Source organism: Alternaria ethzedia (genome assembly GCF_023757985.1).
Source record: "Alternaria ethzedia strain BMP 0044 chromosome Unknown scaffold_31, whole genome shotgun sequence".
NCBI classification, from domain to species: Eukaryota; Fungi; Ascomycota; class Dothideomycetes; order Pleosporales; family Pleosporaceae; genus Alternaria; species Alternaria ethzedia.
Window position 1 is genome coordinate 222,520 of NW_026056224.1, and position 13,807 is coordinate 236,326.

The following is a 13,807-nucleotide window of genomic DNA, read 5'->3' on the forward strand; positions in this document are numbered from 1 at the left end:
GCCTGCATCCTGAACAATGGATAGGCAATCCACCCACAGATACCGCTCGCCTAGATTCTTGACTACATGAATGGCATCCCGAATCGTGTCAGGAAGGACTACGTTTTTCAACGGCTCGTTCAAAGCTCCTGGCTGCAGCAAAACATTGATGTTGTTCGTTGTAGTCTTAAACATGGGCGCATTGCCCCACACATACGAAAGAGCGACGTAGGTGATTGGGGGCAATGTGGGTAGAATGACAAGTGAGCCACTGTTCACGTCGACTAGTATAAGTTCTTTGATGTGCTCTGCCAAGATCTCCGAGTAGTCGTTGTTGCAGCAAGCGCCGTGTGTTGCACGACAAGCTTGACGCCAACACTTAATGTGCTGAAAATCGATTGTAGGTGTGATTGGGATTGCGGGTGCGATTTGTATCGAATATCTTCTGGCAGGTGTAATTGGGATTGTAGGTGTGATTGGTACAGATGATCTTCTGGCAGGTGTGAATGAGATTGTAGGTGGGATTGGGATTGTAGGAATGATCGGGATTGTAGGTGCGATCGGTACAGAAGATCTTCTGACACGAGGAGTGAACATGTTCAGAAACCCCAATGACGATAGCGGGGCACGAGCTGGCGGTGCGTTTGACAAGTCGCCAGTAGACGACTGTGCACTGCGACCAAGACCGGATGATAGTCGAGAGGCAATAAGAAGTCGACGCCGAGAACTATACTTCTATAATTTTTCGCGATGGCGTAGTGAGTGAAGCATTGGGTTTCGAGCTTCGAGTGTCGGATACAGAAGCGGGGTTTGGGATGTGTATCGTTTGCGGCTGAGCAACATTCAGGCTCTCACGTCAGCACCTCATGCAGGAAAACCTTGAACAGGTCTGCAGCCTACATCAAGATAGAAACGTGCGAAGAAGGCAAATAATCGTCAATGTAGGCTCTAGGGTGTTCTGTCTTTTCCTGGAATGAGGTGTCAGGACGCATTTTGGGTATCCCGCTTTGTTGGCCAGCTGCATACATGTCTGAACACCCAGTCGTAGGCAGTAGCGGGTACGGCTCGTGCCATATGATACCAGACGTGCATGCTATAGCTCTAGAAGAAGTCGAAACCATTCCACCAGATGTAGCCGAGTACAGCGGCCACGCTCGTGACTGCAAAAGGCAGACTCATCTCCACAACGCTCCAGATCCAAAGCGTACCGACTGGAGGAGCTGACTTCATGACGTAGAAGTAGCCATGCTTATTGCCCGAGTATATGAGATAGCACCCCGCCACGACAGAGCCTCCAAAGAATGTAGCGTCTCTGAGTATGGGAAATCGGTATGAAAAGTCGACGTGGGTGAGGTAGACTGCTAGGATGAATATGGGCCACGCTGTAAAAGCGCGCCACAAGATCTCGTTCCACAGTATGTCCTCCCGGTATTGGCTGTATACGAGGACGTCGAGGGTGAGGTGGAGGACTGCCATGGAGATGGAGTAGAGAATGGAGTCCCCGAGGGGGCCGATCGGAGGAACATCGTCGGGCGATGCGGGTGTAGATGTTACTGGTACTTTGACAACTCGCGTTCTGCCGTTTATCTTGTCTAGCTCTCGCTGCCTCTCTTCGGCCAAGTCGAAAAGTGTCTTGCCCGTTGGCTTGGAGAAGTCGGGATGCTTGAGGATCATTTCGACGCCATCTTCATCGATCTCGTTGGTGGGCTGGAAGCCGCTTCCCTTGCCATTTGCGCTTATCTTGGACTCCTTGGCGCGTCGCTCTTTCCTGTTGCCGGACGACATGGTGATGTGGATCTGGGGAGTGTGGTGGTAGGGTTGGGACACGTCGCGTGCAGCTCTAAGGGATCTCGAAGATGACGTGGGTCAAAGCTCGTTCCAGAACCTCAATGGCTTCATGCGAACGCGCTACCTCTCCTGACGCAGGTACATAGCAGCAATACAGTAGCAAACACCAAATCGAACTTACGCCTTATATGCGCTTGCTGACCATGAATTGGACTGTGTGGGCATCGGTGCCTGTCCTCATCTTTGTTTTCTGGATGTACACCAGCACCCTCGGCGCGTCCTTCCCCACATTACAAAACAAACGCATCCTATTGCTGATCGCGCATCCTGACGATGAGGCCATGTTCTTTGCGCCGACTTTACTGGCATTGACGCGTCCGGAACGCGGAAATCACGTCAAGATATTGTGCCTCAGTAGCGGTATGGCCTTCACACATCCCCAGTGCTCTCAGAGGCAATCACTCATCTCATTCGTGCAACAGGCGATGCCGATGGGCTTGGCGAATTCCGCAAGAAAGAGCTGGTCAAGAGTGGGCTGCAGCTGGGAATCGGAAGCAAGGAGGACATTCTCGTGGTGGAAGACAAGTACGCATCGACATGCACGTCCGACTGCAACATACTGACTATGGCCCAGGAACTTCCCCGATTCCATGACAGTAACATGGCACCCTCGTCTAATCTCCAACCTACTCACCACCGCCTTCGCCCCAAACATGACCTCGATCTCTTCCAAGGAGGCACCGCAGGCGACTGTCGACACCATAATCACCTTTGACGCACACGGCGTCTCCGGCCATCCCAATCACAAGTCGCTCCACGACGGAGCGCATACCTTCTTGAAGGCGCTCATGCACCGACACAGCGGGTGGGAGTGCCCTGTCAAGCTGTACACCCTCACCACTACCTCCATATTCCGCAAATATCTTAGCTTGTTGGACGCACCAGCTACAATTATTGGCGCAATACTCCGCAAGAAAGAGCTCGGAGGCTTTCCGACTCCACTCCTGTTCGTCAGCTCACCGGTCGGTTACAGGACTGCCCAGAAAGCCATGACCACGGCACACGAAAGCCAGATGCGCTGGTTTCGTTGGGGCTGGATCTCCCTGTCGCGCTACATGGTTCTCAACGATTTGAAGAAGGAATAGTCGCAGTGGTGTCGGGAGGCGCGCCGGGAATCTATTGTAGCCATCGAGATCTCTAGTCCGAACTCCAGTAGGACCATGCTGAGGCGATAATGTGCTACGTATACGGTGTGGCTGACAAACGGGAAAGAACACCCCATCGCAATTTCCGGACCCTGAAGTCGTGTAACATACCAAGGGAGGCAACTGGCGGAACACGGCAACACTGCCGCGGACAATGGGCTCCACCATTGGTCGTGCCTGGGGAACCTAGGGATGCGCGGGCTTGGAGGTCCGTGTGACTTTGGCATTACACAAGAGGCGTATATTGTATTTTGCTCACAGCCTGCTCACTCTTGCAATCCTCATGTCCTAGGAGTGTATTGCACGTCCTCTCGACAGAAAGCAGAGTCTGCGACTTGCTTCCATCCTTCGCGTCCTGTATACTTCGCGCAACAGGCAGCAAAGGGCGCCGGGGAAGAGATCCGCAGCCACTTGGAAGGCATCAATCGTAAGCTGGACGCCGATCTTCACATAACACCAACTGACGCGCTGGTCTTAGACGAAGCGACTTCGAAAGCCCGTCCGACGCGTACAGCGTGTGCACACCATGTCTTCTCCGCCCCTCCTTCGCCTACCCGTTGAGCTTCATCTGGAAATAATCAGTCTCCTTGACCTAAGCAACAAAGCCAACTTGGCTTTCACAACTCGCTATTTCAGATCCATCATACCCACACCGACGCATGCCGAGTTTCTGGCCGCCGAAGGAACTACTTGGGCCAAGACTAAACAACTTTATACTTGCAAAGGCTGCATCCGCTTCCACCACTGGAAAGCCTTTGCCGACGATATGAGAAAAGGCAAATGGTGTCGCAGTGGTATTTTGGCCCACACAAGATTTTGTCTCAAATGCGGGGTAAGCGATGCGCTGTACGTCCCAGGCACACTACTCACAATCTGCAATCGAGTTCACGTCCTCTGCATATGCGGAGTTCTTACAGATCAAGTTGGCGACCGTCGTGGTAGGTGCGCTGGTTGTTCCCCAGGCCCGTCACGCAACTACAACTGTGACTACTTCAACAACGACGATGACGATGGCTGGAGGCAAGAACGCGCATCTGATCGAAACCACCTACGAGAGATGTACGACTGGCCTGAAGAGGGACGCCTCTCAAGGTACTAAGACCGAGAGTGTTGTCAACGGCTGTGGGTAGGCAGCATGTCGTTGGTCGCAGCCGGAAGCAATGCTACCCTCGCGTACCAAGCTGGAGCATTTCACGGCCACGATCTCATCAGATATGAGAGTGCGACATCTTGTATAGACCACGGTTGCTGGTATTTCGGCGTTGTCCTCCTGTTCACGTTTGCCACTGTGTTCACCAATAGACCGTTCGCAGACGTTCCTCACTCCACCACGTCATGGCTGCTGTCAATATTCACAAATGCTCTACCATTCATAAGGTGCCCAACTTATGGTCCAGATCGAGACTTTCACAGTTCACTGATCTCTGACGTTCGAGCCATTTGGAAGTAACGAAAGCTCTCAAATCACACCTTCGCTTGCTCTTAACCTGCGCTTCGCTATCCAGATATCTCATAACCATAGCCTCAATTTACTGAAAATGCCAAACCCAGCGAAGCTCATTTCTGAACCAGACTCACCGATAGTCCCACCCGAGCGGCCAAGGACCCTCAAGCGACGCATTTCTTCCGGCTTCAATACAATCCTGGCAGCCCTTCCCATACGAAGATCAAGCCCGCATATCAGTTCAAATCTACGATCATGCACGTCACTCGGAGAAGAAGTCATAATGCAGCGAGGCGTTGCTGGCGCTGACCAGCAGGCTCCTCAACCCCCTCCAGTCATTCGACTGCAGGTACCATCGCTGTCTGATTCCGGTCAGCCCTGTCCATACGATGCGAGTGAATATCATTCTTTCCCCAGTGTGGAACGTCGACGCTGCGATTTCTGTGGCATGCGGCCGCCGAAGTCGCCCTCTAGCGAACCATGCAATGAATGTCAGTCCCAAAGCGCAATTTCGCACATGAAATCAGCCTTCAGACGGAAGCCGGGTCGTAAGGTCAATGAGGAACCAGCAGTTCGAGGCTCTCGTCCACAGCACAGTCCTTCTTCCGAAGAATGCCCGCGTATAGTCCCTCCAGAAATCGCGGCGAAAAGGATAGGCAACCCACCGCGGAGAGCAGCACTGCCTGTGCCGCGACCTGGTGCTATCAATCCGGCGCTGCAGCAGAGAAGTGCTACCAGGAGTGAAGATATTCCCCGGCGATCGCAAAGCGCTCTTGAGCCTAACGAAGTGAGGCCAATCAGCCCCAAATTACATTATCATCGTTACTTACGCAACTCAAAGGACTACCCATACGTTCGGGAAAGTGAAGTATCGCAGCATTTGGATGCCATACGTGCTGGAGCCCCAAGTCCGCTAATCGATTTCGCCCGCGCTGCTCGTCGCAAGAAAACTTCGGATCCGACTACAGACTTCTCCGAGACGGTCTTCTATGGCCAGAAATTTTCAGCCGCCTTCACTAACAGTGCAGAGCAACGCCAGTCGTCGCAGCCGTCGCGTAGCAATCTGGTCGTTGAGGGCTATCTAGAAACCGGTGGACATGTTGTCGTTGAACGACCACGCCCTGAGCAGCAAGCCAGTATCGATGCACAACTGTACCATAGTAGTGTATATCCTAGACGCTCCCCAGAGCAATCAGGGCGGCAATCGCGGGCCTCGAGACGGTCAGCTGATAGTCGCCGTCGCACGAGGCGTAGAGAGTCTGAAGATGACTTCAAGACAAACGACCAGCTACCGGATTTTCAAGAAGGTCCTGCTTACGATGAAATGCCAAGGTTGCGAGGTGGTAGTGGAGGAGACGAAAACATCCATACTCGTAGCTGTGGTCTGACGATGAAGCAACTGCTACTTACTTGCCACAGGCCTGGTCATGGTTATAGCACTGATTCAGGTAGCGATAATTACTTGCCGCCAGCGAGGACTCCCAACATCGCCGAAGTTGCACGCGCTTTGAGGAGAGCACACGGTACATCTCGCCTTCCGAAAGGTATCTCGAGACGCGATGGAAGTCAAGAGACACCACGAACGGACAGATCCACGTCTGGCTGCGGAGACATTGCGAATCTACCAACCTCGCGCACAGCAAGTTTTGCCGCTACATACCCGCAGCCACGCTCGATCTTCTCTTGTCCACCAATGTTCGGTCTCGCCTCGATCTTTGCTCGCCTCACAGGCCCTTCTATCGATACTCCCGCCGTCGCCGCGAGTCATACCATACAGCCCGTCACACTTCCTCCAACTGTCAGCCTTAGAGGCGGCGCCGGCTCACCTTCCGCTCTACGAGATCACCAGCGTGTTCCGTCTACGCTTTTCTGGCTCGCTGGTGGAAAAGGTAAACCGATCACCACTGCTAGCTGGAAGAGTCAGAAGCCCAAAAGGAGGATGGGCGGAGTGTTTGGAATGGCCCTCCACGGGCTGGATGCCGCCACCGAGTATGGATCAAGGAAAAGTACGGGAAATAGTAGTAGCAGTTCTGAACTTCCGCGACATGTTGCAGTCGCAATCGCAGTCGCAGCAGAAGCAAGCAAGCCTGCAGCGAAAGAGAAGGCAGAGAGCGTGAAGTCAGGCAAATCTCACTCTTCTAGGTCATCCTCCTCGTCAAAGGGTAGCACGGAGAGCCGCAGCAGTCATTCCTCGATTTCCCATAAATCCGCTGCCGCAGGTGGTGAGGCACAGAGAGAGGTGCTCTTAGACCCGGTTCCGGAAGAAGCTGCTGCGCCAGCAGAACATCCTCCTCCAGCTCACCCTGCAGTCGCACAAAATCCAACAGTACAAGTACCGATGGAAGAAGCTCCTCCCACCGAGGATGCGCAACGCGAGCATGTGGATGATGGTGCTCAGGGTGCTGCACCCGGTCCGAATGAGAATGAGAACGAGCATGTAGGACATGCAGCAGCAGAAGCAGAGGGAGGTGCTCATAAGTAAACTGGAGTGCTAAAGATATGAAGAATCAGGGTAATGGGTACCGTATCACAGCGTAACCGTGCTAATATCGAACGAACTCTTCATGCTTGCGGTACTACTTCCGACTGCACCTATGCTTTTTAATGCTACCCAAAACACCCGCACCTAATCTTCAAACCTCTATTTCGCACAATATGTTCTCCTCATACTTTAACTCATCAGTCCATGAACCTGCTCTCCGCTCAAAGTGGCCTTAGCAGCAGGTCTCTTCCCAGCCGCCTTCTTAGACGTAGGCGCACTCGTCCTCCTCCCACCTGCCGAAGGCCTACTAGTAGCCGCACTTCCACCACCCCTCTGCGCCTCAACAGCAGCCTCATGTTCAATCTTGCTGACTGCCCTCGTAATCGCCATACTATATCCGCCAATCCATTCACTCCAGCTCTGCTTTCCATCGCTGTTATCGACGGCAACTTCCATAGTCGAGCTCATGCTCCTCTTTGGCTTCGGCGTGGTTGCAGAAGAAGATTTTGAAGCGGGGACTTTGGTAGTTCTGCTGCTAGACTGCTGTTGTGGTGAAGAGGCGTTGTTCTCGGTAGCGCGTACAGCAGCGGCGGCGCGTCGTTGCTCGAGGAAAGAACGCGCTACGTTTTGGGCGGCTGAGACACCTGATTTGATCGTTTTGACGTCTTCGAGGTTGACGTTGGCCGGGATGGGGATGCGGTAGCTTCCGGATAGGGTGACTTGTCTGTCTGTACCTGCACTTGCCCTTGGTGCGTCCCTGTCGATCTCCTCGACGTATTCTGTTCCGCCTCTTTTTGCTCCTTGACTGCGGGGATTGAAGTGTTCCAGATCCTGTCGTGCCACCTCCAACTCGCCTTCAAGACGCACAAGTTCTTCATCTGCTTCCTCCTCTTCGTCGTCGGCGAGTTCCTGGACCCGAGAATCGCTGTCATTGGCTGTAGTACTAAGTGTGGGGACCTGCGCTGTAGACGAGGCTTTTCGCCCTTTTCCTCGTCGGCGAGGGGAGCGGCCAGGTCGTGAGTCGGGAATCGCACCGGCTTTGTAAAGCTCTTCTACTTTGGCTTCTAGGCCTCTGACACGAGACTTAAGCGCTTCGAGTTCGGAGGGCGATGGTACATCTGCTGGCGCTTTACTTGCGGTAGTAGGCTTTGCTGCATCTGTAGATGTTGATGTGGGCTCCTTGTTCAGCTTCCTGGGTTTCTTTTTCGGTGTCTTCGCTGCCGGTGCGGTAACGTCATCTGTGCTTGGTGTTGCTGCAGCCTTCTTTGCTGATGATGCTGAAGCCTTTGTAGCGGGCTCTTTTGGCAAGACGACTCCGCCTGCGGACCCTGCTCTTCCCTGTTCAGTCTGACTTGGGGTAGCAGCCTTCCTGGATCGTGCCTGCTTGGCTGGCGTTGCAGGCGTCGCATTGGGTCCCGGTGATGATGGCTTCGACGCCATTGTGTGAAGATGTCCCCTCTATCTGAGCCCAGGAATGCTATGCGCCAAACCCCTAACAACGCGCGTCGTGTCTATGGTACGCTTCCGCTTGGTTTGTATAATGACGAATTGGGGCAACACCCATTGACGTGTCGATTTCCTAGATCAACTAATTGGAATGAAACACTATATGCATCGCAAGACACGAAAAGGAAAGTGATAGCGTAGGCGATCGCCGCCAAAGCAAGATATCGAAGTTGGACACAGGCCGAGCACATCTGACGTATTGTGGCGCACGTACCGGGATCCTGCGTCGTGAACCCTGTTCGCGGCACGTCAACGGCGATCGACTAGACGTTAGTATCGCTGCACCACATGCAAGGGAAAGGACCAGACATTTTTAGCGGTTTTCTTCCTCCTAGCCTGCTACAACGGGCGCATTCGAAGCAGTATACCACTGCATCGACAACCCAGAAGCCTACATTACCCTGGGGGCCGCCATGTCTTCGACATGGTGTGTTGTTGTAGACTGCAGCGTCATGTAACAGAAGATCTACTGACAAAGGCCAAGAACTCGCAGCCGTCAGGCAAGTCTCCAAACGGCCACTTTATACCGTCTTCCTTGATGACATTCAGCGCAGCCAGGGGCTCAGCATGATCAACCCAGAATGCAGTGTCAGCGCAGCAAACAGCACCTGTCTGATCACCCTGATCAAACAAGGAGCCCGTAGGTCTAGCCATCTTGACGTAAGGAACTGGGGATGACTTCATAATGGCTGGTACAAGCTCCTTGATCCCGCTCAAATCCACCTTCTCGATCCCATGTCCGAAGGCTCGCAGAGTGGCACGGATAGTAGCAGGATGAGAAGAGAGAATTCCGAAACTACGGTCGTGCTCGTTTTCGCGCAAATGGAATAAGATCTGTAAGGTTCAGTGAATGCTGGCGAAGGTCAAAAGTTCTTGTGAAGACAAACCTTTGTAGCCAGCCCGTTGCGCCTGAAATCCCGACCGACACATAGTTGAGTGATCCAGCCGATTTTGCGGCCCTCATAGTCCCAGAAAGTTGCAAAGGCGTGTCCTACAAGTTTGCTGTCGACCGTAGCGCGCACCAGAACGCTGTCAGTTCCCGGAGCAAGAGACTGCTCACGAAGGCGGGTTTTCGACATCTTCACGGGGCGTCCTACAAGGGTATTAGCATTGTGATCATCGGCGAGAGAACATAATGTACAAACCCGGCTTGCAGAATCTGCCAAATGTGCCCATTTTCTCTTCAGCAAGAGGACCCCAGATTCCATAGTCAGAGGAAAAGAGCTCAGCCGCTTGAGCGATCATCTCTTCCGAGACATCATGGCCCTGAATATTCTCGATGACCATAGTGCTAGGCATAGTGTGGATGACTTTTGTTTCCTAATTCCAGAATTGTGGTTATAACAAGGCATGATGACCACGACCAAAGAATATATTTCCTAGTCTCAACTCGAACCATGGTCTGCATGCTTGAACCCTTGACAACGACCCACCCCTGTCAGACCCTCAACGAACTTCACATGCACATCACAGTAATGAACCGCATCATCGCAAACGTGCGTCAAACATTGGAGTGTAGATACTTTCGAGATTCTTGTTGCAGCTAAATACATGCCGGTGCATACCATCCCTTTAGTTCCCTAACACAGATCCATCAACGAGAGAGCTTGGCTGGGCCACAACAACAGACACACTGATGGCGAGGGGAGATGATCGAAAATATGGCATATCCTATATTTACCGGATGTGGAAGGTCTAGGAGGGCGACCAATACTTTTGGAAACGAGCAGCGCCAAGGAACGGCATCGTAAGGGGCATGCAGAAAGAAGCTCGTAAAACGTCCCAAGTCCAGCCACGGACGCCTTGCAAATCGCGCTCGGATGAACAGGGCTGTCGAAAGGACGATGATTGTGCAGTGATGCAACAATATGGGAAAACCGCCGAACAAAAAAAGCTGTGATAAACAGCAAAGCCAGAAACACAAAGGACGCCACCACGCCGTCGGATATGCGTTGCGTTCATCCCAGATACAGCATCGGGGCTAGTCTCAATATTGATACGTCCACCTAAGACGCGATGGCGCGGGCCGGGGCACCTCCGCCTCCTCGGCGGTTGTTCTTAACGTTCTTGGTGGGCTTGGTGACAGTGCTCCAGCCATCGTCGTCCATGACCTCGGTAGTAGTGCCTTCAGGGGCCGCAGCTGTGCTGGACTTCCGCCTCCATGAGCCTTGTTCAGCCTTCGGTGGGTCGCGAGTGACTTCTTGCGGCTTGACGTCCTTGTCGTGTACAATCTCTCCCTCGGCATCCTCATCCTGGCCGGCAGAGTTGCCCTCGTCCACCCGTTGGAGGATCTCGAAGTTGGACTTGGGCTTCTCCTCGCTATCATTCTCCTCCTTCTTTGTCGGCGTTGGCTGTGCTGAGTCCTTGGGCGCTGGCTTCTCCGCGGCTTCCTTGGCCTTCTTCTCCTCGCGCGCCTTGTCATCGGCTTCCTTCTTCTGGCGCAAAGCAAGTTGCCTCTTCTCCTCGATCTCCTTCTCACGAGCAGCGGTGTCGATGGGTCGGGCGGCACCGAATGGGTTGGGCTTGTCCGAGGGAGTGGACGCGTCTTGAGCTGGTTGAGCCTCAGAGACGGTTCGCTTGGCCAGGTTCAAGCGAGGGCGGCCGGCGGGTGCAGCGGCCTGCGGTGCGGGTGATGATGGCGTGCTAGCGTCGGGTGTGGATGTTGGCGACTTGATAGGCGCATCGGGGCGCATCTTGGATCGCCACTGGTTGTCATTGTCTGCCGCAGTAGGCTGCCTCTCAAATTGCGGTCGCTCCTGGAACTCACGGCGGGGCCCACGAGAGCCCTCAGTGCCTTGACCCTCACCCCAGGCGGGGGACTGTCGGCGGCCCTCGCGGGGACCTCCTTCGAAGCCACCTCGGGTGCGGCCGCCCTCGCTGGGGGGAGGTGCAGCGGATGGAGAAAGGGGTCCTCGGCGCTCCCAGTTGCCAAAGTCGCGAGGCTTTCCGTCGCTCTCGAATGGAGGTGGGCGGCGACGCTCACCACGCTCGCTGCCGGCGTCAGATCCTGCGTCGAAAGCGCGGTCACGGCCCGAGCCGAAGCCGCCGCGTCCGGAGCTACTGCGTTGGCCGGGTAGATCAGGGAGGGGTCCCTTTCGGGTCCAGTCTGTGATGACGCGGGCTTCTTCGCGGTCCTTGGCTGTGACTTGTCAGTAATCGTTTGCGTGCATCCTGTAAACACATAACGTACGGGGTTCAGCGACGCTGACACGGATATTCCTGCCTTGGAAAGATGTGCCGGACAGGTCAAGCGCCTTCTTCAGTCCATCAACGCTGCCAAATTCGACGTAGCCGAAACCCTTGGGCTTTCGGTCCAGTTTGTCCTCGACGATGCGCACGTTGGTCACCTCGCAGTCGGCGAAGAAGTCGGTCACGTCGCCCTCGGTGGCATCGAAGGAGAGGTTGCCCAGGTGGGCAGTGTACGGGGGCTTGGAGGGCATGGGGAGCGCCTCGCGAGTTGCGAATCCACGGTCGGCTGGGGAGTTGTTAGTATATGCGAATGCGTGTAAGTATGCTCTCCTCACCGTAGCTGCCAGCGCGGTCAGCACCGAAGCCGCTGCCGCCGCCAGAGCCAAAGGTAGGCCTGTCGCCGCCATAGCCAGAGCTTCTACCGGCACCTAAAAATGTGTCAGTCTTCCGTCATGTGCATGTTCGCGCTGCGACAGCTGGTGGGGTGTATTACCGGCTCCTGCAAACGTTAGTACACGGGGCCACTCCCTAAGCAGAATGCGTGTCACTCACCAGGCATTGGCGCGTCCTCCATTTCGTCGGCCCATGATCCTAGCGCTGCTACATGTCAGTCGTCTGCGCGCTCGGGGGCAGGTAGGCGGGGCGTACATTGGTCATTTAGGAATTCTCCCAGGCCCATGGTCTGTTGCTTCTTCTTGGGCGCTACAACACATCGTCAGCCATGGCTTCTTGTTTTGGGCGCGGTACAGAGCGGGGCAAAAAAGCCGGCTCGAGTGACGCCTGCAATTTGCGTGCGCACCACGGCGACGTACCCATGATTGCGGTTTGGCAGACTGTGCGCGAGTGGATTCGGCGCGCTGTCTGATTCGGGTCTGGAGAGCGGTCTCTTGCTCTCGGGTGTGGTCTTGGTGGTTGCGGGGTCTGTGGTTGAAGCGTGTGTGGGGTGAGTTCTTGAGACTTTCCCGAACGGAAATCTTAAGCTCAGGCTGTGCGTTCGTTGGGCCTCGCTTAGTCAGCGCCTTTGCTTTTCCAACGGCGGCGAGCGAACCTTGCATTGTCATTACCCGAATCTGGTTCACGACCTTCAGCCCCCATGAAAGAGCGATGAAAGCCAAACATGACCCAGACCAGGTCACGCAGCCCCTCGAGGTTGCCCGGCAAGCCCTCTATATTGGCGGAGCCTCAGGTACGCACATGGTCTTTTCACCACTCCACGTAGTCTCGCTTCAGTGTAGTCGTGCGCTTCCATCTCACTTCTGCGTAATCGTTGTCTTGTCAGCTTTTTCTCACCTCATAAATTTTGCCTAACCTGCTCCAGCTGTTCCTGGTACTGTGATTGGTGCCTTCTACGGTACTATCCGCACGCAAACTCCGGTTCTCTTCTCCATCGTGTCAGGAGCGCAATGGTTCGCCATTGGCAGCACGTTCTGGGGCATCCGCACGTCAGTCCTCAACCACGCTGGCTTACTGAACTGGTGGAACCTCACTCGCGGGGCACCCGTCTATCCTCGCACCGACCTTAACCCAACCACGTCTGACAAGGTTCGCGCGTCAGCCCTTGCTGGTGGACTGACTGGTTTCAACCTCGGCCTCCTCTTTCGCGGCCCTCGGAATGTCATTCCGGGTACCATCATGTTTACTCTGTTCGGCTGGGTAGGACAACATGGGTACAATTACCTCGACGCCAAAAACTCCAGCGAGATCCAGGAACGAGCGAGAGGTGAAGCCAAGCCCAAGGAGAACTTTATGCAAAAGATTGCAAAGAGCAAGTGGAGTCCTATGCAAGTCTTGACCGATGACGATTACGAGAACATGATGCAAGAAAAGCTTCTCCGGGTCGAGGCGCAGATCGCTGTAATTGACGATAAGATTGATGTATTGAAGAAGCAAGCGTTCGAGTTGGAGACGCAGCGGAAGATGCAGGAAATGCAAGAGCGGGGACAAACCACCAAATGAGAGGATGACCTTTTAGCCATGCATGCCGTAGACTTAAGACCTGGAATGCGTTATGTAAGATATGTTTCATTTCTCTTTCTTGGTGAATTCCTAGTATTTTTCTTTCACATTGCGCAACTGGTGATCTTGATTGTTGTTCTCATCATTTCACCGAATACTTGTCTCACTCATCGTTCCAATTCTTATCTTGACCCTCCTCATCATCATACATGTGCGCTTGGTCATCTAGTTCTGCTCCTTCATTATGCGAACTCATCG

The 13,807-nt window shown here is 54.1% G+C and overlaps 6 protein-coding genes across 6 annotated transcripts; 2 read left to right on the forward strand and 4 right to left on the reverse strand.

Moving 5' to 3' along the window:
• Positions 1-1,080: 1,080 nt before the first annotated feature.
• On the reverse strand, positions 1,081-1,764 carry J4E87_009045 (uncharacterized protein; the record flags this gene model as incomplete). Its single annotated transcript, XM_049380625.1, has 1 exon — positions 1,081-1,764. The coding sequence occupies one exon, from the start codon at positions 1,762-1,764 to the stop codon at positions 1,081-1,083; it is 684 nt and encodes a 227-aa protein (XP_049229688.1).
• Positions 1,765-1,955: 191 nt separating this feature from the next.
• J4E87_009046 (uncharacterized protein) lies at positions 1,956-2,912 on the forward strand (the record flags this gene model as incomplete). Its single annotated transcript, XM_049380626.1, has 3 exons — positions 1,956-2,187; positions 2,250-2,352; positions 2,402-2,912. 3 exons carry the CDS (start codon positions 1,956-1,958, stop codon positions 2,910-2,912), a joined length of 846 nt encoding a protein of 281 aa, XP_049229689.1.
• Positions 2,913-7,087: 4,175 nt separating this feature from the next.
• On the reverse strand, positions 7,088-8,338 carry J4E87_009047 (uncharacterized protein; the record flags this gene model as incomplete). The annotated part of the gene is made up of 1 exon (XM_049380627.1): positions 7,088-8,338. The coding sequence occupies one exon, from the start codon at positions 8,336-8,338 to the stop codon at positions 7,088-7,090; it is 1,251 nt and encodes a 416-aa protein (XP_049229690.1).
• A 516-nt stretch (positions 8,339-8,854) lies between these two features.
• On the reverse strand, positions 8,855-9,691 carry J4E87_009048 (uncharacterized protein; the record flags this gene model as incomplete). Its single annotated transcript, XM_049380628.1, has 3 exons — positions 8,855-9,238; positions 9,292-9,497; positions 9,550-9,691. The coding sequence occupies 3 exons, from the start codon at positions 9,689-9,691 to the stop codon at positions 8,855-8,857; spliced, it is 732 nt and encodes a 243-aa protein (XP_049229691.1).
• A 719-nt stretch (positions 9,692-10,410) lies between these two features.
• On the reverse strand, positions 10,411-12,409 carry J4E87_009049 (uncharacterized protein; the record flags this gene model as incomplete). Its single annotated transcript, XM_049380629.1, has 6 exons — positions 10,411-11,543; positions 11,595-11,879; positions 11,929-12,021; positions 12,146-12,190; positions 12,242-12,295; positions 12,406-12,409. The coding sequence occupies 6 exons, from the start codon at positions 12,407-12,409 to the stop codon at positions 10,411-10,413; spliced, it is 1,614 nt and encodes a 537-aa protein (XP_049229692.1).
• Positions 12,410-12,697: 288 nt separating this feature from the next.
• J4E87_009050 (uncharacterized protein) lies at positions 12,698-13,549 on the forward strand (the record flags this gene model as incomplete). Its single annotated transcript, XM_049380630.1, has 2 exons — positions 12,698-12,779; positions 12,912-13,549. 2 exons carry the CDS (start codon positions 12,698-12,700, stop codon positions 13,547-13,549), a joined length of 720 nt encoding a protein of 239 aa, XP_049229693.1.
• Between the last annotated feature and the right edge of the window lie 258 nt (positions 13,550-13,807).